Source organism: Lissotriton helveticus, chromosome 2_2 (genome assembly GCF_964261635.1).
Source record: "Lissotriton helveticus chromosome 2_2, aLisHel1.1, whole genome shotgun sequence".
NCBI classification, from domain to species: Eukaryota; Metazoa; Chordata; class Amphibia; order Caudata; family Salamandridae; genus Lissotriton; species Lissotriton helveticus.
The window spans coordinates 37,024,348-37,050,579 of NC_136060.1; the positions used below are offsets into that span (position 1 = coordinate 37,024,348).

A 26,232-nucleotide genomic window follows, 5' to 3' on the forward strand; every position below is an offset into this window, starting at 1 on the left:
GCTTTCTCACAATCTGAGTGCAGAGATTGCATGCAATAGTTAGCTCATAAAACTAGTTGCATTTGTTCAGTGGACTGTGCATGACATGTTATTGATAACAAAAATAAATGTAATGGCCTAAAAATCATTAACAATATTATTGCCTAATTGGGAGTAAACGTTCTACTATTAACTCCAGTGGGGCAAAATGTGTGTATTTAGGACACAATATTTTCGGCAGAGGATATTTGGGTATAGTTAAGCATGACATTGGGGACAACCTTCGAGAAATACCAGGCCTAAAAGTGCAAGGGAAGTAGAAGAGCAGTGTTTAGCTTCTGTCTTAGAAAAGGTGACTACCTAATGGAACTGATGTTAATTTGGAGAAATTATATTTCATAAACCCTCACCTACCTCATCATAGGGTGTTTGTAAACTCTTCTTTAGATACTACTTTATTTGTACGTAGTGATTGCTAGAGGCCATAGCAGACAGAATGACTCAGTGAAATGCCCAATGATGTCATTTGCTGGGACCTGCACATTACTAATTTAAATCCTGGCATGGCCAACTCAACCTTTCACCCTTCTGAGGTTGGTATGTTGAGCATCACTGTTTTGGCCACTACAGCAAACATCAACACAAAACTGTGCTGCAAACCGCAGGCACGCCATATACAAACGCTGTGCCCCCCAGAGGAATGGTAACCATATAAGACATGTAGGCCTAGAAGGATGGCTGCTGGGATACCTAATAAATATCTTTCGTGATTGTGAGGGCGAGCTAATGTATCTCTTGGCACTAGACCTCTTATTTACAAGCACATATCATCCTTTCAGAGCTGGCAAGTGCAAACAGGATTAGGTATTCCTAAATACCAGGGACGTGTGATATGTGGCTGGGCACCAGGGAACTGTACTAAGTACAGCATGTACTTTTTGGATTCTCAGTCACTGAAAAAATGTAACGATGGGAGAAAAGGTACAATACCCAAAGAGGATCGAGGAAGAGAGGGACACAACCAGTTTTATGTGCACTCATTCTTCTACGATTAGTAGGTTTTGGAGGAACAGAAGTAGGGACGCAGCCATGGCCTAACTTAGGAAATGGCTAGAGTAAGAGAAGGTAACCAGTACATGGATACATGCCACGCTACTCTGTGTGCAAAATGGAAAGTGAACAAGCAGGGCCAAGTACCTTGGAGCTCTCGTCTCAAGGAGGAACCCAACGTTTGAGAATGTGATCTTATTTTCTTAGCGAGTGTCCCCGCTGCAGACCAAAGTAGAAGGAATAGAATGTAATCATATTTTACTGGGAAAAAGGCTCAAGTGGGTGAACTATTTACTCTTCCTATCTGGGGGTGTCCCAAAAATCATAAGTTTGGATATCAGAAGGGCTGACCAGCTCTTCTTTCTTTTGAGGCCAATACATTGAGCACCAAAAATTAGGTGATAGCAAAACAGGTTCTTTTCAACACTATCAAATTGTAAAACAAAACTAGCACATGCTAGATAAAAAGGAAAGAAGTTATATTAGCATATCGATGAACAAGTTACTCACATTCAGTAACGCTCTTTCAAGTGGATACTTTATGTAACTGCAGATTCTCCACCTTGCGAATATTGCCCAGGCAGATTGGACCAGGAAAAACTCTGAAGCAGTACTACTGTGTGCCGGTAAGTGGCGCTATGGTAATAACTAATGGAGTCACATACAAGCGACACCTGTGAGCCCAGACAGAAGTGTCTTTTGCTGGCCTGTCCGCACCATCAGACACAGCGCCTATGAGCAAAATGGTGTGGCCAGTGTGTAGATCTCTAGATTGGGACTTTCCAGAAGGAAAAGCACATTAAACAGAACAGAGAGATGGGGCGGCAGGGAACAATCTGCAGCAAATAAAGTATCCCCCAGAAAAAGCGTTACCTGATGGATACTTCTAACTACAGATTGCTCACCTTGTGAATAAATACCAAAGAAGTACTTCCCACAGTGGTGGGTCTGTGAAATGGCTCATACCAAAAAGTCTTGCAGGACCGAATGGGCAAAATGCCCAGCCCTAAGGACCTGACTGTCAAGACAATAGTGCTTTGTGAACTTGTGCACTGATGCCCACATAGCAGCCTTAAAGATATCCAGGATGGGCACTGCGCAGTAGTAGCAGCCATGGCTCAAGTGGAATAAGCCCGTAATCTTTGGGTGGGATGCTTTTTAGCTAGTGCTTAGCAGATTTCAATGCAGAGGACTATCAATCTAGATAAGGTTCTTTTCTGCACTGCCATGCCTATCTGTGCCTCCGAGAAATTCATAAAAAGCTGATCATTCAAGTGGTGGTCTCTGGTACGTCCGATGTAAAAACTGAGGATTCCTTTGGAATCAAATTGATGAAGTCTCTTCCCCTCTTTCTAGGGATGAGGTAGGGCAAAGAATGGTAGAAGGGTGATAGCCTGCCCGAAATGGAAAGGTGTTACTACTTTCAGCAGGAATGCAGCTCAAGTTCTCAACACCAGTTTGTCTGGAACAAACATTGTAGATGGCTTTTGTCAGGGTCAAGAGGCATCGTAGACAACTATGCAGTGGCTCAAAAGGGGTGCTCATTAGAAAAGTGAAAAACAAATCCAAGTCCCACTAGGGCATCACAAAGGGTTTCGGTGGAAACGTGTTAGAAACCTTTTACACATCTCGTCACAAAAGGCGATTTGCACAAAGAAGGATGATCTGGTAAAAGCAAAAATGCTGAAAGAGCAGACAAGTAGCCTTTAACCTGTTCCATGCGTCGGATGGCCCCGGCCGTCAACGTCACAGTGGGCGTGTGCGGAGGATGGTCGGGCCGTCCGAACCCCGCCCCTCATTAATTCGCCACGCACCGCTGCAGAATTAGCGCCGCAGTCAACGGGTTAACTGTGCCCTGTGCAGGTCCTCACTGGTTCAAAGATAAACCAAACATCAAAACATCCCAGAGTTTGGGCCTGTAATGGGAACATCAGGCAGTTGCTGCACCAATCCATAAACTTTTCCCAGAGCCTGCCATATACTGACTTTGTGGAAGGGGCGTCCTAATGCCAAGATCAAATGAAAAGCCTCAGGAGGGGGATCAAATGGAATCAAGTGTCGCAATTCAATCTCAATGCATGGAGGTGCAGGTTCTGTAGGCCTGGGTTCAAGGCCCTGCCATGCAACTGCAAAAGAAGATCCTCCATAAGAAGCAGCTTGACTGGAAGATGCCCATGCCCAGGAATTCCTGAGCCACTAAGATAGAGTGCATCTCCAGAGAGTCTTCTTGAATATGCGAACATACAAAAATGTTGACAATGTGTGTTCTCTGTGGAAGTGAAGAGATAGGGTTCTCCCCATTGTTTGAAGACACCCAGAGCCACCTCAGAATATAACTGCTATTCATGGTCTTCTACGTGTCTGTAGCTGTGTTTGTCCACCCTTGCAATTAAAGAGCCGGCCAGGTTGTTCACCACTAGAGAAATTGTCAATTCCAGAAGCGGTCAGCTTTCTGGCACAGGTCCCAAGACCCCACCCCACCCTGCTTGTTGCAGCACTACATGGCAGTGGTGTCTGTGAGAACCTGAACCAGCCTCCCTGTATTGGCTGGCGGGAAGGCCTTCAATGTCAGGAGGATCACTCTCAACTCCAACAGATTGATGTGAAGTTGGGTTTTGCTGGAGACCAGATTCCACCTCTCCCAGATGGTCTTCCAAACCCAGCAGCGATGCATACGTCATTACCATCAACTCTTAGTGAGGTAAGGAGAGGGGATTGCCGCTGGCTAAATTGCAGTCAAGCAGCCAACACTGCAGATCCTTTGCTTTCTCCTCCGAAACCTGGATGGAAACTGGTGGGTTCCCCTATTTCTGCACCCACTGGGACTTCTGATCCTACTGCAGAGCCTTAATATCATGTGCCATCTGGCATGTTCGTTCAGCAGGATGCAGGAGGCCAACAGACCCAGTATCCTCAGAGTTGTCATCACTGAAATCCAGGACAGAGGCTGAAACATCAGGATCATAGCCTGAATGTCCTGGACTGTCTACTCTGGGGGAAAGGCGTGAAACTGCACATTATCCAGGATCGCTCCGATGAATGGGGGCATCTACAAAGGAGTAATATGTGAATTCGGCAAGGTGATAGTGAACCCTAACGATGTAAAAGCATTCATAGTCATTTGGAGGTGCTGTGAAACTGAATGGGGTGAGCCTGCCTACAACAGCTAGCCATAGATGTGGGTGAAGGCTGTAACATCTGACCTCTGAAGGTGTGCTGCAACCATCGCCATCATTTTTGTGAACCCCTTAGGGGCATTGGTAAGAGCAAAGGGGAGCACTGCAAACTGAATATGCTCCTGGCCCACTGACCCGCAGCTAGCGCCTGCGGACGGGAATATGGAAATAGGTGTTCCGCAGGTCCAACGCTGCCATCCAGACTTCAAGATCCAGAGCAGACAGAACCTTGGCTAGTGTAAGAATATTGATTTTGTCGTTTCACAGGAAGCCATTGAGAGGGAGAAGATCTAAAGCAAGATTAATGTCTCTGTCCTTCTTTCACACAAGCAAGTAGCAGGAGTAACACCTACTTCCTATTTCCAAGGCTAGAACCCTCTCTATGGCTCCTTTAGCCAAAAGGGCCTGCACCTCCTGCTGCAAAACGGACATGTGGTCCTCTGTCAGCAGTTCTGACCGTAGGGTAAGAATGGCAGAAGACAACATGTGATTGCAAATGCTTCCATACGTTTGGATACGCAGTCAGGAGGTGTCTTTGGAATGGTGTTAGGGGTTACACCGGCACCCTCAAACTTTCTGGGTTTGGATGCTGTGTATAAATTTGAGGGCTGCCTGGAGCTGGTCTGTGGTGATGAGCAACCTGTCTGTTGAGCTAAGGACCGGAGAATGGTTTTGCTCAAGTACCCAAGATCATATCTGTAAGAGCCTCGTTAAAGGCAGGAGCAGTGCCGTAGGCACCTTGCTAGGCTGAAGCATCTCTGTAAGGACGTTGGTTTTATCCCTCATTAAGAGCTGCAGGTCAAGGACCTTCTGCAACCCTTCTGATCACAATTACAAAAGATGCACTCCCCTCTTTGGCGGGAGCAAGGGGAAAGACTAACTAGGGTGCTAGTGGTCTGGACACTTCACTAGATCCTGAGGTCTTCATACCAATTGTTCTCATCGTACTGTGAGACAAATTCATCCACATCATCTCTGAAATTCTGGCTTGGGTCTGAATCTGAGCCAAAAACGTGGTGTAACGTCTGTGCATGACTGTGCAGTAAAGGCAAAGTGTCAGAGGCAGCAGGACTGCCAAAAGCCTAGATTAAGACAGATTTGGCTCAGTGTCGGAAACCACTATAGGTTGAGGATCCTCTTCAGGCGCCATTAGCATTGGCATCAATGGTGGAGGATCAAGGCGCAGACTGTAGGCGCTGAGACCATAGCTGACTTTTGAGCTGGTGTGGAACCTGAGTGGGTTTGAGAGGCATAGACAGCACAGAAAGTGAACCTGCTGGCTAGAGTCTGTGGATCCTTGGGGCCTGAAGGTCCACCAAAGGGATTCAGAAGCTTCCTGAAAAGGTGCAGCATGGCCTCCGTAATGTCCTGGACCTCCGGTGACATCACCAATGGACGCAGAAAGATGGTGTGCATCTGGACCAGACTATAAATCAGCTCCTAAAAAGTTCAAGAGCCTTATCTGGAGATTGAGAATGGAAGGATGGGGCCGATTCCTGTTGGACCTCATTTGCTTCACCTTTGACTTACCCAAAGACTTAGACTTTGATGAAGATCTGCTGCAGAACTATGGCTTTCCACCCGACTTTGACCAGTCAGGGAGCAAACTTTTAATCAAAATCTTAAAAGATTATGAATTGTGAAGGAGAAAGGTAGCAGGAGAAGAAGAGGGTTTGGGTTCTTTACTGAAGGACATATTTAAAGTGACCAGTGTCTGATGGAGTGGAGATTGTTTGAACACTTGGGGAAGACATGAAGAAGGACTTGGGATGTAGAGCTTTAAGGTCCTGTATAGTCTTTGAGTTCATTTAGGTACAGTCATCGTAGGTCTGGAGTCATGTTCTGACCCAAAGCACCAGAGGCATACCAGATGGGGATCTGCCACAGCCATGTGTTTGTGACAGTCCCTTCAAGATTTAAATCCTGTTGTTTTAAGAGGGGACATTTCCCTTGCTCACTGGTAAAATATTGAGAGAAAACTGAGAAACAAATCTCATTACATGACGAAAGAAGTAGAGCTCCTGATCTACATTGGAAGGCAAGGAAAGAAAAGAACAGATGTTAGCGCACATGGGTGGTGCTTCTTTGCAGATATGTTCATCTTTTCCAGAGCACAACAAAGTCAGTGTGGAGCAGCACAGTACCGATTGACAGGAAGATTGTTTGAACACCTGGGGTAGAGATGAAGAAGGACTCTCTACTTGGTCTCTTTCCATACTTTTATCAGGTGCAGGTAATATGAGGGCAGCAAACAAAGAAAGATTTTAGCCAGACAGTCAAGTTAACTGGTGTTTATAGCCTTGCTGATGAGGCATAGATATTTGAACGTCAGATGTCCTGGGAAGGGAAGATGGTGAAGTTCTTAGATGGTGCTACAGCCATAAAACTACTTTTGTTCTAACACTGACTATTGAGCTATGCGCTTGTCTCAGGGAAACAGGGACTCTGCGAAACACTTTTGATTTCCAAAGTGACTGCTCAACGAGTGCCAAATGACAGTTCACAAGCCCTCTTCTAAACCAACTTCTCTCACCACTCTTTCTCTTGGTGATATAAAGTGCATACTTAGACTGTCCGGTTTTAGGTTTAAACCTATATTAACTGATAAAACCACAGAAAGGGATATACCCCTCACCAGTGTAAACATATAAACATTAAAAAAACACCTGCATAACCACAAACTAAATGCCATTCAAAGAAAGGAAAAGGAGAGTGAAAGAGTCATTTTTTTTCTTCCTGAAGGGGCCAATACAATGTAACTTTGTTATACAAGCTAGTAGCAAGAAAGACTGAGCAATCATTATTCTGCTTGAGTTTTGTTGTTTAGGATGTCACTAAAATACTGTTTCTTCTCCCTTTTGCTTTTTTCAGTTTTGTGATCTTTGGTCTAAAGATGCAGACTTTAGAAGATTGTTTTAGATCTTGTTTATTTATTTTTTAAACTGTAGAAAATCAGGAAAAATCAAAATCATGTTTGATATTTTGGCTGCATTTGATTATTTCATTGATAGGTAAAATGGCTGGTTTCAGAAGAATCTTTCCCAATATGTGCCATCACATTTACCCACAGATAATGGGTAAAACCCCTTGATATATCAGCCCCCAGTTTCTAGTGAGTCAGTATTGATAGTAGGTGAATTGCCAACACCCCAGGCTTTAAACATTCAATGCAAGGTTTAGTGACAAGTATATGTGAAAAGAGTGCTATCACCAAGCATCTGGGCTAGTGGTAAAAACATGACAGGATGGAACATGGAACGCAGTGTCACTTGGAATGCTGCTGCAAAAAGCTTCTTTCCAAGTTCAATAAAGATTGGAGTAATATTGTTTGTAGTTGCAGTGATTCAGCTACGTATATGAAAACGTTGTGTGATGACCTGTCAAAATCAATACCTAAGCTGAAGTGCTTCCCTGTAAGAGATCCTTGCCACTTGCTAGATGGCATGCTGAAAGGATCTTTACAATCTTCAGTTAATAAAGAATGCTATTGACTTTTTAGTCCATTCTGGTGCACCGCTTTGTTATGCGCGGGAACTAAAACACAAATATTTCTCATGTTGTGCTTTCTGTGGCATCAAAGAAAGAGTCATCCCAAATTTGTCACTTAGCTGATGGTTTTCAGCCCAAGGGGCTGTGAATACTATATTATCCATGTGGCAGCCGTATACAGAACTTTTGCTGACTAATGTTAGGATCTTTAGTCGCATATTGATAGTAATGTGAAAATAAGTACACTCTACTGCATTCTTAGGTTTTTACAGGAAAACATAACTGCTATAGTGGATATAATAAAAAAACTAGAGTCTGAAAACACCCTTGTCTGCCAAGTGTTTAGCATAATTGTGGTAGATGTGAAACAACTCCTTGAGAGTAGGCTGGGCGACACCTTTAGTGATTTTGGCACTGCAACATGTTCCATGTTAGAGTGCTTGCCACTTGGTAGACAAAGCAATGTTGAAGAGCAATTCAGGAACATTTATTTAACAATTTATGAAAAATGGCTTGCAATGATGCATAGAATTTTCTGTGTGGTTTCAAAAGTGCTGTTTCATTTTTAACCTCTTCAATAACTTTGAGGGTATAAGCGCCCAGTTCAACGCAAATGTTGCAGAACCTGCCCAGAGAATCTCAATCTTCAAATGCACCAGTATTGGCATGGAAAGCTATGTCAGTGGCCAGAGTTAGCAAATGGTGTACTGGCTGTTTTGGCGTTGCCTGTCTCAAGTGCCAATGTTGAGAGGGCCTTTTCACAGAAAAAGTTTACATGGGAATTAAAAAGCGCATGCAGATGATCAAATACTCATGAGGAAGTATTGTTTTGTGTACTGCAATAGGTTTGATTTGCAAAAATGTATTTGGACCTCACATACATTGTACGTACACTGTCTATATACCATGCATTATCAGTGTAGAAAGCAAGCAATAATAAAAGCAAAACGTTCCAAAAAACTCTGGAAAATGACTTTGTCTGTTGTTTTTAATGGCGTGAAAATGTGTAACCACTGATAACCACTGTTTTTTAAGGTATTGAAATCACTTGAAAACACTGAAAAACCCCACCATAATTCACCAAAAATAAAAACTGAAAACAGGAAAGCCTATGCATACTCCAGTTACTTGAATTAAATGGTAACACGGCACCTAGTGAGGTTCTGAAAGCTCACCCAAGTATTTGTAACATCTATCTATCTATCTATCTCACTTGCATTGGTCCATGAAAACCCCAAATCCTTATCACTTAAGATTTTCAACTCAAACTATTGAATACTAAATTGTGTGGTAAACAAACATACTCTAATCTTTCATTAGTGTTAAATTAACTTCTTTCTGGATGAAAATAATGTTCATGGGATGCGGTTTTTCCCACTTCACTCAGTGGTGGGAAGCCATTAGTAGTTTTCCAATAGTATAGCCTTAGCTGGCTTAAAAAAACTATGACACTGTACTACATCGACACAGAGCTAAATGTGGCAATGAGTTAGAAGGCCTGCCCTAGGTTTGATTCAATACAAAAAAACAACTGGTTTTCATAACATGGTGGCCAGCTGGCATTACAATTTTGACAAAAATGCTCCCGCAATGTTGGCAGCAGCCTTTCTCCAAAATAATCACTGCAAAGCCAGCACGTTTCTCTAGACTGGATGGGTTGTTGTCTGTTGGATATGCCTCAGCCAAGCCATCTACCACACTGGTGGGCCTGCGGCCAGTCCAGTGGTGGCAAAAATAATGCCCTAAACCTATAGGTAAATTCAGCAGACCAAACCAACCATACCTGACCGTGAATTAGTGACTCGTGCAGTTTTTACAGCCAGTTCTATAGAGGTACCATAGGTCTTTCTTCCTATTGACTTGCATTGAACTCTACAGGGCTATTTGGTAGTATTTATTTGTGTCTTACTAAAGACATTTCAACAAGCAATGCTGTACATAGCATGTATGTATATTTACATTATTGCATGATGTGATGTGAATGATTTTGATGAGCAGTTAATATCGAAGATACTCCTAACATGAGGCTAGTTTTGAGGTTCTGAGATCTTCAGGTGTTGGGTGCTTCCTCCATTTACGAAGGAGAGGACACATTTATTTTTGCCTTTGAATGATCGAGTGATCCAAGGCTCTGGACACGGGGATCTATAGGTGACATTATGGATAAGATAGAGTTAGGATGAATGTTGTTTTCAGAGTGTCACTGAACTTCAAAATATGTGGAGTGAAGTAAAGTGGTGAGGTTGCTGTGAAACTCATTTATGCATTGAATTTGGTGTACATTTGATGATGAGGGTTTAAGTGAGAGGACAGGGTATGCGGTGGTTATTGACATGCGGCTCTCTTGAGTCGCTGAACTCTGCACCCCCGAGCACATCACCACAATAAGTATGGCAGGTGGCCCAGGTTACTGGTGGAAGACAACAAGAGTTTTTGGTTTGTCTCTTTGAGGTCACTTCGCATTGTTATTGTGGAGACGAGGTGGGAGCTTTTAACGCATGAAACAGGTATAAAGAGAGCTTGTAGATGTTGGCATTTAGAACCACTAGCAAACAAAATTGTTTTGTGTTAATTTAGGGGGAAGATAACACAAGAGAACGACAGGTTTAAGTGCATACATACGAACTGAAATGGGCAGTAGTGAAATGTGGGAAGGCTTATAGTAGGAAAAGAAGTGAGTAATTTAGAATATTTTTTCAAAGTAAGCATGGAGGGGTGATTGTTTCAACGTGCGAGAAGGAGGATGAGGAAGGACTAAGTGCAGGGATTAACTTGATGGGTTAACGGTTGGTTATTACTAGTGCTGTTGGTTGGAGGGAGAGATGTGGAGATATATGCACAAATTGCATGGTAACGTTGCACTTTGATAAAAAGATGATTTAGGAAGCGTTTATATTGTAAGACAACAAATCATGATGTAAACAGCAATGGTTTACATTTTTATTCTATTTCTGTCATTTGTAGTGACCCCTGACGAAGGGCACCAGTTGCCCGAAATGCATTGGGCTTTTAATTAAACACTGTCTTTGACGAATTTGCGTTATTCATATTCTTGAAAAAGAGGCCCGGAGGGCACAGCTTGAATATTAGAAACCTGGAAATTGGCATACCATTTCGTGTGTGGATGATTAAAGAAGAAAAGAAAGTTACATCATAAGAGATGTTTATAAATTGGATTACTTGGAGTACTAATGATGAACCTGGAATAAAATATTGCCAAATCGGCGCTTTAGCTGTGCGCCCGGTGGAGGCGTAAATGACGCCCCAGCTCATGTTGTATTGTGGAGATTAGCCACAGAAGGGATCTTTATTCAGCCTGCCCTTTAAGTGTGCCATGAGGCATCTTCATGTCCAGGGGCGATTTATTTCCAGATAGTTGTGTACATATTCTCATGCATGTCAATCGACCTGATTCAGGCGGGAGACTCCCGCTTTCTGAAGCAAAAAAAAAAAGCTCAATTTATTTCAGCTGTCTCCTGCCTGAAATTGCATATTCTTCAATAAAAGTCAATGGGGGAAAGTTCATTCCACCGGTTTGTTTTTCAAATTTCCCCACTTTCCTTATTTTCTCCAGTTAAAAAATAGTATAGCCTTCATGTCACTGTGCAGCAGATTCACAGAAGGACTGAACCGTAAGGCACATTTGGTTGTTGTTCATGGCCTTGCAGATCTGTCGATTTAAGGGAACTGCAGAAACCATGTTGAAGTGCTAACTCCTGCACAAATGAGTATCTGCTGAAACCACCGACGAGCCACCGAGGCACTGAACCGCAAAGGACATTTAAACTTCATGTGTGCAGTAACAGTGGTAAGCAGTGTGCAGAGACTGTATTTGACACTGGGCATGCAGCGTCTTTTTGGTACATTTTCAGGCCAAAAACTAAGACAACATGGACTCGTTCAATACGTTACAGAAAAATACGTTTTTCAAATTGCAAAACTTACGAAAAATTTGTAACACCTATGCCTCTTTTACTAAAACCTTTTAAGCAGTGAAACGCGGGGACAAGAATGGGCAGCTGTAAAGGCTGTAAAGTCCAGCCCTCAGCGACTCATTGCAAAACATTGATTTACTCTGTGCTTTTGCCTCATAAGACACAACTCAAATCCATTCTGTCTAGTTTTAAGCAACACCTATGTTTTAAATGCAAAACTTAATTTGTGTACCCAAAAGATGTGGTTTCGCGAGTAAGCAACCATAAGCAGGTCCGTGGTAACGAAAAAAAAAATCACCGATGAGCGTGCCATTCACCAGTCTAACAAATTCCGTCTTCAATATGAATTTTAAAGTTCCATTTCTTATCTGCTGCTGCCATCTAGTGGCAAAATGTACGCGACGGTACATATAATTCAAGTTTTAAGTGTGTGTTTTCGTCAGAAACCCACTGATCTGACAAACTAGCGCCTGGTGGGAATTCCATTTTAGCAGTTACAAGTGGTTTGTATTGAATTGGTCAGCTGACTATAAATGTTCATCGGAAAAAAATAATTAAGAATAGCAATGAAAGAACATTAGGCACCATAAAATAACAGAAACCAATTCTGACATCAAAGGGAATAATCTGGAATTAATTCAACACCCAAACCGGATCTACTTCAGTAGTAAGTACTCAGAGGCAGGTGGTAGTTGCTTGTTGTAGACTGATTGTAGAAGGCTACACAGTTGAAGAGCATGGAGGACGTGTTCCTTCAACTGACACTCAAACACCAACAGCTCTTTTCAAAGTGTGACATTCCATGCTGTCCAGGTTAAAAAGGAGTGGATTCCCTAAGTGGTACTCCATTACCTCACACAGAACTACTTTAATAAAAGCTGACATTAAACAGTACTTTATAAATACAAACTATAAAGAAATACAAAGAATCAATTCTACACATTTGTAACTGGGCGGAGAGGGGCTTTTGTCTGTAAATGGCACCAGCTGCGATTCAACCATTTTAGCCTTAAATCTGAGGTTTGCCAAATTTGAGATAAAAGTTAATATAGGATACTGGAGACGTTTTTTATAGTATTAGAAAAGATGTAGAAGCGCATTGGGAGACTTTAATTCAAACATGAAGCTTTGAAGTAAAGCCAAAGTTGGATTGAGATAAAAAATAGGCCCCGGCACCCTAAAAAAAAGTGGCCCACATTTGCGGATAGCGCTTTTTCACAAAACACTGCTTCAATGTTATTATGAAAGAAGGGGGAGTTTCTCTTAAAAGAGGCATGTCTTCTTAACTTCACTGAGCTAAAAAAATATGCATGTGTTACATTGCCCACGTAAAAGACGACATGAGAGGAGAAGAACCCAGCAATAGATTATACATTCTACAAAGAATAGTGATCAAAGCCTTAGTGCTGTCCCGGGTGGATAATGGGACTGGTGTACTGGCTGTCCTCCTCCCATTGACTCTTGCATGGCAAAGTAGTTGAACGTGAAGTAGGGTAACTAGTCACAGGTTTAGTCTCATTAAACAAGGTGTGGGTCCTCTGCACCGGCTGCCTGAAAGCAGATATGTCTTCAAATGAAAAATGTTTGCTTGATACAAAAACAAGTCAGTGAACAAAATGCGAGAAGCTTGGAGACGGGTACCGCGACACTGAAACAAAAAGAAACAGATGACGGAAAATGTGGCATGTGGACAGATCCACTGAAGCAAAGGTCCTGGGTGATGGAAATGCAAAAATGCAAAGAGTGAAGCACACAATCAGATAGGGTGACAAGTACAGGCACTAAACATGAGTTACCTGGACAAGGAAACTGCGACTGATACACACAGATCCATAGACCAGGAAACAGAGGCACAAGAGCAGGGACAGATTCTAGGGAAGACAAACATGGACTCCTTTGGAGGGAAACATAAGATTGGGACAGAGAAATATAAATACTGGAGCAAAGACATACATACATTAGGACAGCGAGACATGGGTTTAGAGACTAAAACATAGGGACATCTAGGCTCAAATGGAGACAGGAGCCCAGTAGACACAGAAACTGGAACAACAAAATGGAGATATACTGAAAAACCGAGATTCAAAACAAGAAATAAGCATTGGCCAATGAATTAGGTTTCGCCTATGTGATTAATAACAATAAGCTGTTTTTTGTTGTAAGATGTAGCTTGCTGAGTAGTTGTGCAATATAAGTTACAGAAAATCTGTTTAAGTGTTATGACTTGTTTTTGTACAGAAAGGCAATATATTGTGCTGTTACTACTGGTACAGTGTGGGTAAGTAATAGCAACATTTTGAAAATGTTTATGAAAGAGGGAACTAATAGACTTAATTCATGTAATAACAATATTATGTATTGCGAGGAGTTCTGACAACTTTTGGGCCAGGTGCCACTTTACCTGCTGTACCAGTCAAATCGTGCCCCTAATGCATGCAAAATAACTGCATCTGTGACTGCATGTTTAATAGTAAAATACAGCAATATTTGGTGTTTAGAGGGTTCTTAGAGCTTTGGGCCCGAGTGTCACTGCACCTGCTGCACCATTGAAATCATGACCCTTTTAACTGCAAGGTAATGGCAATTGTGACTGCCTGTTTAGTAGTCAAATATAGCAATATTATGTGTTCTGACAACTTTTAGGCACAGTGCATCATTCAAATCAGGACCCTGTTGTATCCAAGAAACCCGCATTTGTGGCTGCCTGTTTAGTAGTAACATATAGCATATCTCTTGAATATTAACTTTATTTTTAACATGCAATGTTTATTAGAACATTTAGAATTTGATCTTAATGACCAAATAGATTAAGTTGGAAAAATAAATACAATAATGCCTACAAAGTGCAAAGAAAGGCACTGAGGCATGAATAGGAAATGCCACAAATGTTCTAAGGCTAAAGCATCTGCTTAACGCAATTAAGTAATAAAAAGCAAGCATTCCAACATACTGCTAGAATCGATCTGCCTTTTCTGTGGAAGAGATCTTACCTTGACAGTGACAAGTTAACAAAAAAAACCTTCCAAACAAAAGCGAACGAACACAGTAATTTGGCTATGGGAATTGAGAAGAGCTCCCTTTTAAGATATATTAAATACAAGAGATTTCATAAACGCAAGTGCTGTGCAGGCGAAACCTAAAAATAGTACAGGGAAACTTGGGCATGAATACTGGGACTGATAAAACATAGATACATGGACCCTGATCACTGAAGAGGGAAACATGGACATAGGCACAAGGAAACACAACATTACTTCAAAGAAACACAAACACTGGAACATGGAAAGTGAAATATAGACACTTATATCCTGAGGGCAGAGACATACCGAAACTGGAACAGAGAGTTATGGACACGGGATCCAAAAGTCTTAAGACACCGGAACTGGGTGACACAGAGTCTGAGAAGAATACACACAGATGCAGGCACAAGGATAGCGAGCTTTCAACTAAGCTACTGCGTCAGGGATACATTGGCATTGGCACACGGGAAACATCCTTTACAATGCAACTTTTACCACGCAGTGCCTTTACATCGCAACTTTTACAACGCAAACCATTACAACGCATTGCGCTGGGGGGCGCTCTAGGATAGGGAATAGATTTAAATTACTATCCAACACCTTCCCTAGTGTCCACGGGGACTGGAGTTGGAATAGTAAATTAAACTATTCACTATCCAGCACCCCAAAGCGCTATGCGTTGTAATGGTATGCGTTGTAAAAACTGCGATGTAAAAGCATGCGTGGTAAAAGCATGCGTTGTAATGTCATACATACTTGGCACACAGACACCCTAACATCAAAACACAGAGAGACAGGCACAGGCATAAGGAGACACAGACCACAGGACAGTGAAATGTGTACAGTGGAACAGGCAGACACATGGAGAAGAAGGCAAACCTATTTAGAAAGGTATATATGATTATTGCGACAGAGACATACATAATTTGAACAAGCACACATATACACAGACACAGAGAGATTAGCAGCTTGGAACAAGCAGGAATAGTGATGAGAACCTGAAGGTAAAGATATTGGTACACTACAATATGAAAGCATCTGCGTGCATGTGCATGCATGCACACACACACACCATGGAAACAATGACATACACAATAGAGTGGAGTAAGGAAACACAAAGATTAGGTCAGATACAAACAGACATTTAGACATTACATATCCTTGATCCTCCACCAACCAAATTGGGACAAGCTGACCCCTAACAACTCCCCAACAAACACACTGTATGAAATGACATGAATAGAACCATACTCCGGGCCATTTACATTAGTCTAAGCACATTTCATAGTGGTCCTTGCGTACATGACTACCTACAGTACGACGGGGCAGGAACAACCGCAGAAGGGTCCTAAACAAAAACATAACATACATTGGAATTTATTTTCACATTAAAATGGCAGGTAATTCTAATCTGAAATGACACATAACTAAAAAGAAGTCAGACAACCGAGCCAAGTATGGAATCCTCAGGTTCTAAATCAAAGTGTTTAGGTTAAAAGGCATTTTCAGATACAGAAAGATGGTGGAAGGTGAACAATATGGGTTAAATAATGGATTGGCTGCCCCTCTTTCACAGAAAACCAAAGGTTATTGAGTCATCATAATGCAGTTATTTCTGTTCTTATTTTAGAAGTGAGATAGTTAACTATTATTGCAAGTCTCAGTGTGCAACTGAAAGTAAAGGCTCTACTATGCTATGGTGGGTAGAGATAGGTAGTTTGTGATTTAGCAGCACACTGCTGAGGTCTTGTCTACAGTGCAAATTATGTAAACGTGTTGACTCCACGAGCAGTGGCATCTCACAGGGCAATGCAGGAACAGTTGATTGAGGCCAAAACACACCCAAGATTTAACTAGATTTTTGCTGGTTTTGTCTAAGGAGGAGCGATTGGGTGAGGCACAAACATGTCTCCCTGACACTCAGCCAGGTGTGTGGAGGAGAGGACTAAGAACACCACACCAGTAACCAGTAACCAGGTCTTTTGCCAGCACTCCACAAAATATTTACACTCAGGGGCTCAAGGGCATCTTTTACCACCTGGGCAAGTAAACAGAGATGTTGTTCTGTGCACCCATACCACAAATGCAAGAAAAATCATGACCAATAATTAAATACTTTTAATGAAATATAGCAAATAACTGGGAAAGGTGTCCACAGTCATGCAACGCCTGAACGATCTTTAAGAAAGAAGTGAGTGTGAATACGTTCTGAGACCGAACTGGTGCATCAGCTGGCTCTTGTGAGGCCTTACTGCACATTTCACCTTTTCACTATTCTTTTGCACCCCGTTAGGGAGCATAGTACTCTACATCTCTTGTAAACACAAGCAAGCAGTAGTTGGCCCCTTCCTGGCAAATTTTGGCCTTTGTTGTCAAAGAAAGATTTTTCTTTCACTAAGTTTTCACCATTTAATGGATGCCTTTTAGAATAAAACACATATTTTTGTCTTACACTTCAATAAATAATCACATTTCCTTAAAATGGCTGAGATCTTTTCAATAATATCTGTACACCGCGTCAACTTTATTCTATTGGTCAGACTTTTTTTTATCTTTTCATACTGACTGCTTCAAGTTTATCATCTGCCTTCGGCTGGTTTATTTTACTTTTATTATTTCTCCCACATGTGATTCTGTTGTGTTATTTCTAATATTGCTATTGGAAGCCTATATTGGTCTTCGAATGTCTTGACTGTCAGGTAGGAAGACTCCCTATTTAAATATCATAATTAATACAGATAAAAAAGTAAATAATATGCCAATATGGTTACCTTTCTCAAAGATAGCTCCACATTTGTATCTGCAGTGAAGTTATATTTGGCTACAGCTTTTCCAATTTCTTGAACTTGTGCTGGCGGAGGAGGCCTTGCTGGCTGCGTTTTTTCAGGACTCAGCTTCTGTGTGAAAAGCAGATCTGTAAACCTTGTCCGCCATCAACTAACTGAACAAGCAAAGGTGCAAGGACCAGAAAAAACAAAACAAAACAATCACATACTTCAACGTAGGACACTGGAAATATCCCAACTTTTCCTTGGTGTTCTCCCTCATACCAATTTCGATCAATTTGCCGCAGGATGTGGATTGTGTCTCCTTTCTTGAAAGATATTTCCCTGCAAAATCATATTCGGTCATTAGCTGAGTTATCAAAGAGACAGCAGGTCCGTTGCAATCACAAAAACAAATGGCACAGGAACACTTCTCTGTCTGGAGAGGTGGGTTTGATTGCTTCCCCACTCTCTCTTGAGTGAGCAGAGACAAATAATAGCAGAGCAGCGCCAGGACTGCAGCTCAGAATTTGGAGCAACAAGTAATTAGGTAAATATTTTCACAGAAAGAGTAACAGTCTGAAAATGACTCAAGAATTAGCTTCTGATCCATTCTAAGAAAGTCCCCTCGTGCCTATAGCAGTAATGTAGTCTTACAGTTTCCTCTAGTTAGACCAACGTTTCAGACTGATCTTCTTTTTCCCATCTCTTGAAATGCTAGCTATACCATGGGGCAATCGTTGAGACAGAATGACTATACAGGGGTGCATGTTTTGCAAACATGAATTGTGCGCCATCCACCATGAGGAAATAGCAGAAGGAATTAATATATTGGACTTTCGAAACTATGTAGTCGCTACATAGTGAGACATCCCATACATGAACTGACCTGAATGTTATTCTTGCATCTAATCTGGTGTGGAAGGCGTGTCATGGAGAGATACGAGGCTTAGCCTGTGTGCAACATAAATCTATATCTATCGCTATTGACTGCCACCATGCATGGAGTGTGCACAGCCTATGATGCCTTTCACATATCTGTAACTTTTAAAATTTCAATAAAACAAAAAATGAATTGTGCGCCATCCACTGTATTGTACTGAAACAGAAATTGCATTTATATACCGCTTACTACCCCTTATGAGGCATTTAGGCACTTTACGGTGAGTAGCACACTACCTCGAAATCCAAAATTAGTGGTCTATCCATTGGTTATTAGTATTAGTCTTTTGCTCTCAAAACATTCCATGCATTTACTGCTGTTTCTTTGTGATACATTAATGACTTTAGTGTGATCATTATAGTGGGTTATATGAGAAGCTACTGGTTGATGGAATAAATAGATATTATTAGGTTTCAGGGATATGGTTTCAAAGAAAGAGAGATTAAGCTAGGCATGCGATTTAGAGTTAAGGATTATGTATATATACATATATACATATATATATACGAGAGGCATGCTGAAGGTAGAAGGGGGGCATTTAAAATTAAATATGGGAGGGAAAAATTGAAAGGTAAGTTCATGATAAATTTGTCATGCAGGGTTTTAAGGGTATAGCAGGGAGCTTTTTTGCAATAGCATGCAAAACGTGGAAGTAAACTGTAGAAAGGAATGTGGCTAACAGTCTTTCTAAAGATAATTTAAATTTGAAGAGGTGACAGATACTTTCCTCACTGCAAAATCCACCCCATTGCTTGTTGAGATCCCTTTACTAGCGACCATCAAGCACTGACATTTAAGTACATGCCAATACCCATGATTACCATTTGACTTTGACTACACCATTTAGAAAGCTATTGCGCATGTCATACTACTGTAGGTGTGATACAAATACTTGCAAACACAGAAAGGACACTTATATGTACCGACTTCAGCAGTACATAAAATACTATGACATATTGTTATAGTTTATGCATGCAAATCCTACAAACAACACAAGGAAACATGGTAAGTAAACACTCAACAACGTATTAAAATAACAAAGCAGTTGATAAACCTGTTGCAGAAATCTTAATTAGCAAATTCAGTGCATCGTTTATATGACCCATTCATTACCTGGTTTAGAAGTGCTGCCCTCTGCCCCACCCACTTAAGAGCACAGGGCACCACAGACCAGACACCACTCTCCGCAGAAAGACTGAGTCTTGTAGTCACACCATAACTCTCCAGCATTCATCTTGCATCGTAGTGAAGCATACCTGGCTCTAAACCATCACTAAATCTCATACATAGTACAGGCAACAATGTGATGTAATAGGTGTCATCTTTAAAGGACAGCCTGTCTCCTGATAGTATCAGGTGGGTGATGGTGAGGCTACTGGGACTTCCTATTGCCTCTGCCAGAGGAAATTGTTATGCGTAACACACATCCATGACTTACTTTGCCGTCTGAGCCTTAAAATCATACACCGCTTTGGCTGTCTGCTTCTAAAAACGAGAAAAAAGAAAATGTTATTAACAGTAACCCAGATTAAAGAAATCATGGTTGAGCCATAGATGCGTGCATTTATATGCAAATGGTAGATACGTGGATGTATGACGTTACAACGCATACTTTTACCACGCCTACCATTACCACGCATTTTTTACAACGCAGGATCCATTACAACGCATACCATTACCACGCATGTATTTACAACGCATATACCTTTACAACGCATACAATTACAACGTAAGTATTGGTAAGTATATAATATTTTTAAATATTTAATTTAATTAAAATTAATATAATGTAATTTAATTTAATTTAATTAATTTAATTTAATTTAATTTAATTTAATTTAATTTAATTTAATCAATTTAATTTAATGTAATTTAAATTTATTTATATTTAATTTTTACCCTGTACCCTTTTACCCAAAAACCCAAAACTGACCCTGAACCCAAAAAATACCCCTTTTACCCAAAAACCCAAAACTGACCCTGAACCCTAAAAATACCCCTTTACCCAAAAACCCAAAACTGACCCTGAACCCTAAAAATACCCCTTTACCCAAAAACCCAAAACTGACCCTGAACCCTAAAAATACCCCTTTACCCAAAAACTAAAAACTGACCCTGAACCCTAAAAATACCCCTTTACCCAAAAACTGAAAACTGACCCTGAACCCTAAAAATACCCCTTTACCCAAAAACTGAAAACTGACCCTAAACCCTAAAAATACCCCTTTACCCCAAAACTGAAAACTGACCCTGAACCCTAAAAATACCCCTTTACCCAAAAACTGAAACCTGACCCTGAACCCTAAAAATACCCCTTTACCCAAAAACTGAAAACTGACCCTAAACCCTAAAAATACCCCTTTACCCAAAAACTGAAAACTGACCCTAAACCCTAAAAATACCCCTTTACCCAAAAACTGAAAACTGACCCTAAACCCTGAAAATACCCCTTTACCCAAAAACTGACAACTGACCCTGAACCCTAAAAATACCCCTTTACCCAAAAACCCAAAACTGACCCTGAACCCTAAAAATACCCCTTTACCAAAAAACCCAAATAATATTTTTAATAAAATAATATACTTACCAATACTTACGTTGTAATGGTATGCGTTGTAAAAGTACCTGCGTTGTAAATACATGCGTGGTAATGGTATGCGTTGTAATGGATCCTGCGTTGTAAAAAATGCGTGGTAATGGTAGGTCGTGGTAAAAGTTGCGTTGTAAAGGTTGTATACCAGATACGTGCATTTATATGACAATGGTAGATATGTGCATTTATATGATAATGCTATTAAACAAACAAAAAAGTTCACAGTTAGATCATTAGAATAGTTTCTGATTTACAGATTTTAAAAGCAGGGTTCATTGACTCACAAATTCTTGCACCAGCGCAGTGCTTCAGCCGCAGTATGTGGTTTATTTGGATAATTCTGTCAAATTCTTCTGGGTCAGCCTTATAAAACAAATCTCCCACCCCTCTCAAATTACAGAGCTTCTTGAAACTAAGAACACATCAAAAAGATTGCCTATTGGAGAGTTCCCATCTTCGTGGGAAAAGACTGAGGACTGTGCTAACCACCCTCAATGTAATATTATTTTAATACCACCTGAACCCTAAATCCTAATTGTTTTTCATTTGACGCATTTCTTTCTATTAACCTTTATTTATTTATTTTAATTAGGTTGGGAATTTTAACAAACTAATTTATGAACAAGTTATTCAGTCGAAAAGGACTTAATGACTTGGTAGGATGTAAAGAGGCTTTGCTCCAAGGGAGGGACACACCAAAGACGGGGCGGGGGGGGGGGGGAGGGGGCAAACACATGATGAACAAGGAAAATCAATCAATTAAAAGCAAGCAAATAAGAGTGACAACAAAGGTAACCGCCTGTTGGCAATGGGTTGGGCTAAAGCCCATTGTACATTTTTGGCATAGTCCACAATAGGCTTCTACATACACTACAGGGGAGATCTAGAAATCTCTGAAAGAAAGTACACCAAACTCAAAAGGCAATTTAATTCAGAAATGTTTAAGTTATAGGCTTTACACTGGGTGTTCTCTGAGTAGGCATGACTTCTGTGCATATATATTAGAAAATTGCTAACACTGGAACAATTTGAAAAATACACAAAGACAAATTGCCATTTTCTGAATTTTCCAAATGTTGCTACTATCACAGAATGGTTGAAATCCCTCTAAAACTTTTACAGCAAGTGGATATTATATTTCTCTGGCATTTGATCACAAATATTATTCATAAACAAAAGCAGGGAAAAACAACACAAATTAGATGTTTAAAACGCCCTCTCATAAAAGACAATCTACACCAGTGACAACTAAGATAATACTTCTAATAATCATAAAAATTGAGAAGAAATCGAAAAAACAGCACAGAAGCAGAGCTGATGTTGCATAATGCATAAGTGGGTGCGCCTTGTTCATGTCCACTTATGCTCTCTGTCCCTGACCAACTGGTAAAGGAGAAACCTTTCACCCTGGGAACATGCTACCTGTCCAGGGACTTACGCGGATGATTCGCAGATTATTTTTTCCCTTACCAACGCACAGCCTTCATCCCCCTCTGCGTTGAAAACAGGCCTTCAGGAAGTCTTCAGCTGGATGTCAACTAATCAGCTGAAGCTTAACGGGGAGAAGACGGAGATTCTTCTCCTAGGGAAAAAGAGAGATCTATGGCAGGATACCCATTGGCCGCCCTCCCTGGGTGCTTTTCCCTGCCCGGCCACTCAAGTCAGAAACTTAGGGGTATGCATTGATGATTCTTTATCAATGAAACAGCAGGTAAACAAAGTAGCTGGTACGTGCTTCACCATCCTGAAATGGTTACGGAAGATCATTTGGATGCTGCCTATGGATACCCAGAAGACCGTAGTCAATGCACTGATTACATCTAGGCTTGACTACGGTAACATCTTATACCTGGGCTCCAATTTAGCTGTGATCAGGCGGCTCCAATTGGTCCAAAATTCCGCCGCCAGGCTGCTTTGTAAGATCCCTAGGACAGCTAGGATATCAAAGCACCTAAAGGATCTTCACTGGCTTAGGGTTGAGAACCGGGTCCGGTTCAAAGCATTGACCTACATGTTTAGGATCAAGGCAGGGACTGCACCAAAGTACCTGCAGAATCTGGTTAGGCCCTACGTTCCTGAACGAAACCTCCGTTCTTCAAATGGAGCCAACTTTGTGGTTCCTAGATTTAAACTGGCCCGTATGGGGGGAAAGTCTTTCTCCCATCTGGGACCAGTTCTTTGGAACTCTTTGCCTCTAGCCCTGCGTAAGGAGGTAAATCTCGCCAGTTTCAAGAAAGGTGTAAAAACCTGGCTTTTTGATAAATAATTGCAGGCTTCTAATGGGTTGTTTTCTGCGCTTTCGGTGTTTTTTCAGCTTTCACATCTGTTGCGCCGGGAAACCCTTTGTGGGTATCTGTGCGCATTATAAGTGCAAAAAATAATAATAATAATAATAAGGACTAAGTTAGACATACAACTAGACTTGCTAATTAATTGGGAGTATTATGTTGGCCCTGCGCCTGTATAATTTGCCCCATCTTCTCAAATGGTTGAAGGCTCCATGGCTAGGAAATATTGGTGCCCCTCCTGCACACACCCTTCCTCTTTAAATAGCACTCTTTTGACAGTAGGGTTGTAAACACCGGAAGACATTATTCAAAGCATATCTTCATATCTAAAATATTACTGTTCTGTGGGGTTTGGGGCACCATGAGAAATAGATACATTGCGATTCTAATTGTGGAAATGTCTACATTGTAAGTATTCCCCAGAATTTCTAACTAGGTACAAGATTCCCCTTTTGGAAAATACCCAGTGCTTCTTACAATGCTCAATATCAAGTGCACCTTTGACGTCCAGAAACCATTGTTTACCGCCATCTCCCGATACACAGGACCTAGTGCTCACATGAAACACATCACCTTGTGCTTCTTGAGGTTCCTCACCCCAATGCTCGCATGAAACACATCAACATGTGCCACCCTAGGTAGCGGCAGATTCTCCGCTAAGTCGGAGGAGCGTCGCTCTACTGCTCACTGAGCAGTTCAAGAGGGAAAAATAAAACGAATATAATGCATTGTTCTGTCGTGGCTCAACTGGTTAGTGGCTGTCACAGAGGAGCAGGGGGAGGAGTGATGGCACTCTCTTAAGTGCCCGTGGTGGTTTGGCCGGCCATCTTGGTCTGGCCAAACTGTCATGTGCACTTAGAATGTTCTCCTCCTGACTGTGTTGCACAGCTTGGGTGGACAACATGCACAGCCTCCCAGTCCCTTGCTGAGCGCCGAACCACAGGGCTCAGACCAATCACAACGCTGCTGTAAGGCAGCATTGTTATAGACTAGGGGATTCTGGGAGGCTGTGTGCTTCCTGCTGCCTGAGTAGAGAATAGGAAGGAGGTAAGTGCTTTTCCTTTTTTTTATCCCCCCCCTACCTGCCCACCACCCCCGTTCGGTAGCAGCTGCTACCTCTCCAAGTAAACAGCACTTATTGCCTTCCCCATGTGTCACGCTGTGCTCCTCTGGCGCACAGCATCCTGGGCTTCCCTACTTTACATCTCTCTAACCTGTACTGATGAAGACATCCTTCCTTTTTGTACATTATCCCATGTTTTCTTAAGGCACATTATCTTGTTTTATCTATCTGCATAAATATTTGCTGATCCTTGTGCACGAGTGCTTGAATTTCTGTGCGCATGAGTGCCAGTGTATTCATCCGTCTGTGTGAATGTCTCTGTAGGTGTGATGGTCTGTGTTTATTTGTTCAAGCCATTACAAAAATGGGGTAACCCAATCGTGGTCATGGACCTGGGTACAGTACGATACAAAAAACAATGGTCCTAAACCTTACTTTTGAAAAGAGATCAATCAGTTTACCTATTTGGTATATTCAGCAATTCATTTCATGAACATACAAAGGAACGATTTATCAGCTCGTAATACTAAATATATTATTCAAAAATACAAACAGAAAAGGGCAACAAACCATAGTCTAATTCACCATGCACTTTATTCTCATGTCAATTGAGAAAACAATCAGAAAAGTTTTGACTGTACGTTTATCATTTCACAAGGGAGGTTGCTCCAAGGGGAACGTGCGTGAAGGAAGGGTGCTCACGTGTGAAGTGGTGAGGGAGAGTATTCAAGGTGGTGACATAAGGGAAAAACTTTATAGATTTAGACAGTTGGATTGGTTGTAAATCACCGTCCTATCGGGCCTGGCCACGTTTTAAATAAACAACTTCAATTTTGTTCACAGTTTTAATTTGCCTAGAGATATATTCTCATGAGACATGTTGGGGGTGAATTCGAGGTCCAGGCCAGTTAAAAGGGCTTCTAGAGACAGTGTGTGTGAATGTCTCTGTAGGTGTGATGGTTTGTGTTTATTTGTTCAAGGGCTTGTGATCTGTGGGTTCATGAGTGCCTGAATGTTGTGTGCCTTTGAGTGTACGAAGTATGAAAAAAGCACCCTATATTAAGCGTACAGTAGGAGGAGTCATTTAAGGTAAGAGTGGGGAAGAACTGACAAAAATGTAAGCGAAGAAAACAGGTCATTCCTCAGTTATTACAATATGCAAAAAAAATATCACAAATAGGATTTTAGCATAAAGTCAGTGTATACACTCAGGGGCACATGCATCATTGGAAATTGCATTCGCAAATGGTGCGAACCGCAAAATTCGGCCGTTTGCGAATGTAATTCCCATTTTTGGGATGCATTATCATTTTTGTAATTTTCGCAATTTAAGAAATCGCAAAATTTCTTAATTTGCGATTGCATTTAAGGAATCTCAAATTGAGATTCCTTAAATGCAATGCATCAAACTTTTAAAATTTGCAAATTCGCAAATAAGGGGAGCAAATTACCATGAAGTTGACCTTCATGGTAATTTGCAAAAACTTTGAAAAATGCACTAAAGTGCATTTTTCAAAGTTCCATTTTACACACACACATGCCCTTGGGGCATGTGAGTGAGCAAAATTTACTTCTAAGCATATTTCAGGGGTGCAACAGGGTGTCCTTTGGACACCCCTGCATTCTTGAAATTGCATTCTTAATTTGCGAATTTCTAATGGTGAATTGCAAATTAAGAATGTCTTTCCATTCATTCCTATGGGCCTCTAGGCCCATAGGAATGGATGGGGAGGTATTCCTTAATTGCGATTCTCAATTAGAGAATCGCAATTAAGGAATTTTAAGAAATCGCTATTTTTTTTAGCAATTTCTTGATGCATTGCAGTTTGCAATTCCTTAATTGCGATTCCTTATTTTTCATAATTAAGGAATCGCAAAATGCAATATTGATGCATGTGCCAGTAAGTCCTGCTTTAAACTGCACTATAAAA

The 26,232-nt window shown here is 41.2% G+C and overlaps 1 protein-coding gene across 26 annotated transcripts in view; it reads right to left on the reverse strand.

The window, feature by feature from the left end:
* The window catches only part of SORBS2 (sorbin and SH3 domain containing 2), a 687,606-nt gene that overhangs the window by 103,014 nt on the left and 558,360 nt on the right, over positions 1-26,232 (reverse strand). For all 26 annotated transcript variants that reach the window (XM_078678069.1, XM_078678047.1, XM_078678046.1 and 23 more), the window contains 3 exons: positions 19,796-19,842; positions 17,645-17,759; positions 17,421-17,546 (listed from right to left, as the gene is read on the reverse strand). In XM_078678069.1, the coding sequence (XP_078534195.1) occupies positions 17,421-17,546; positions 17,645-17,759; positions 19,796-19,842 (288 nt within the window). The remainder of the gene's footprint in view (positions 1-17,420; positions 17,547-17,644; positions 17,760-19,795; positions 19,843-26,232) is intronic.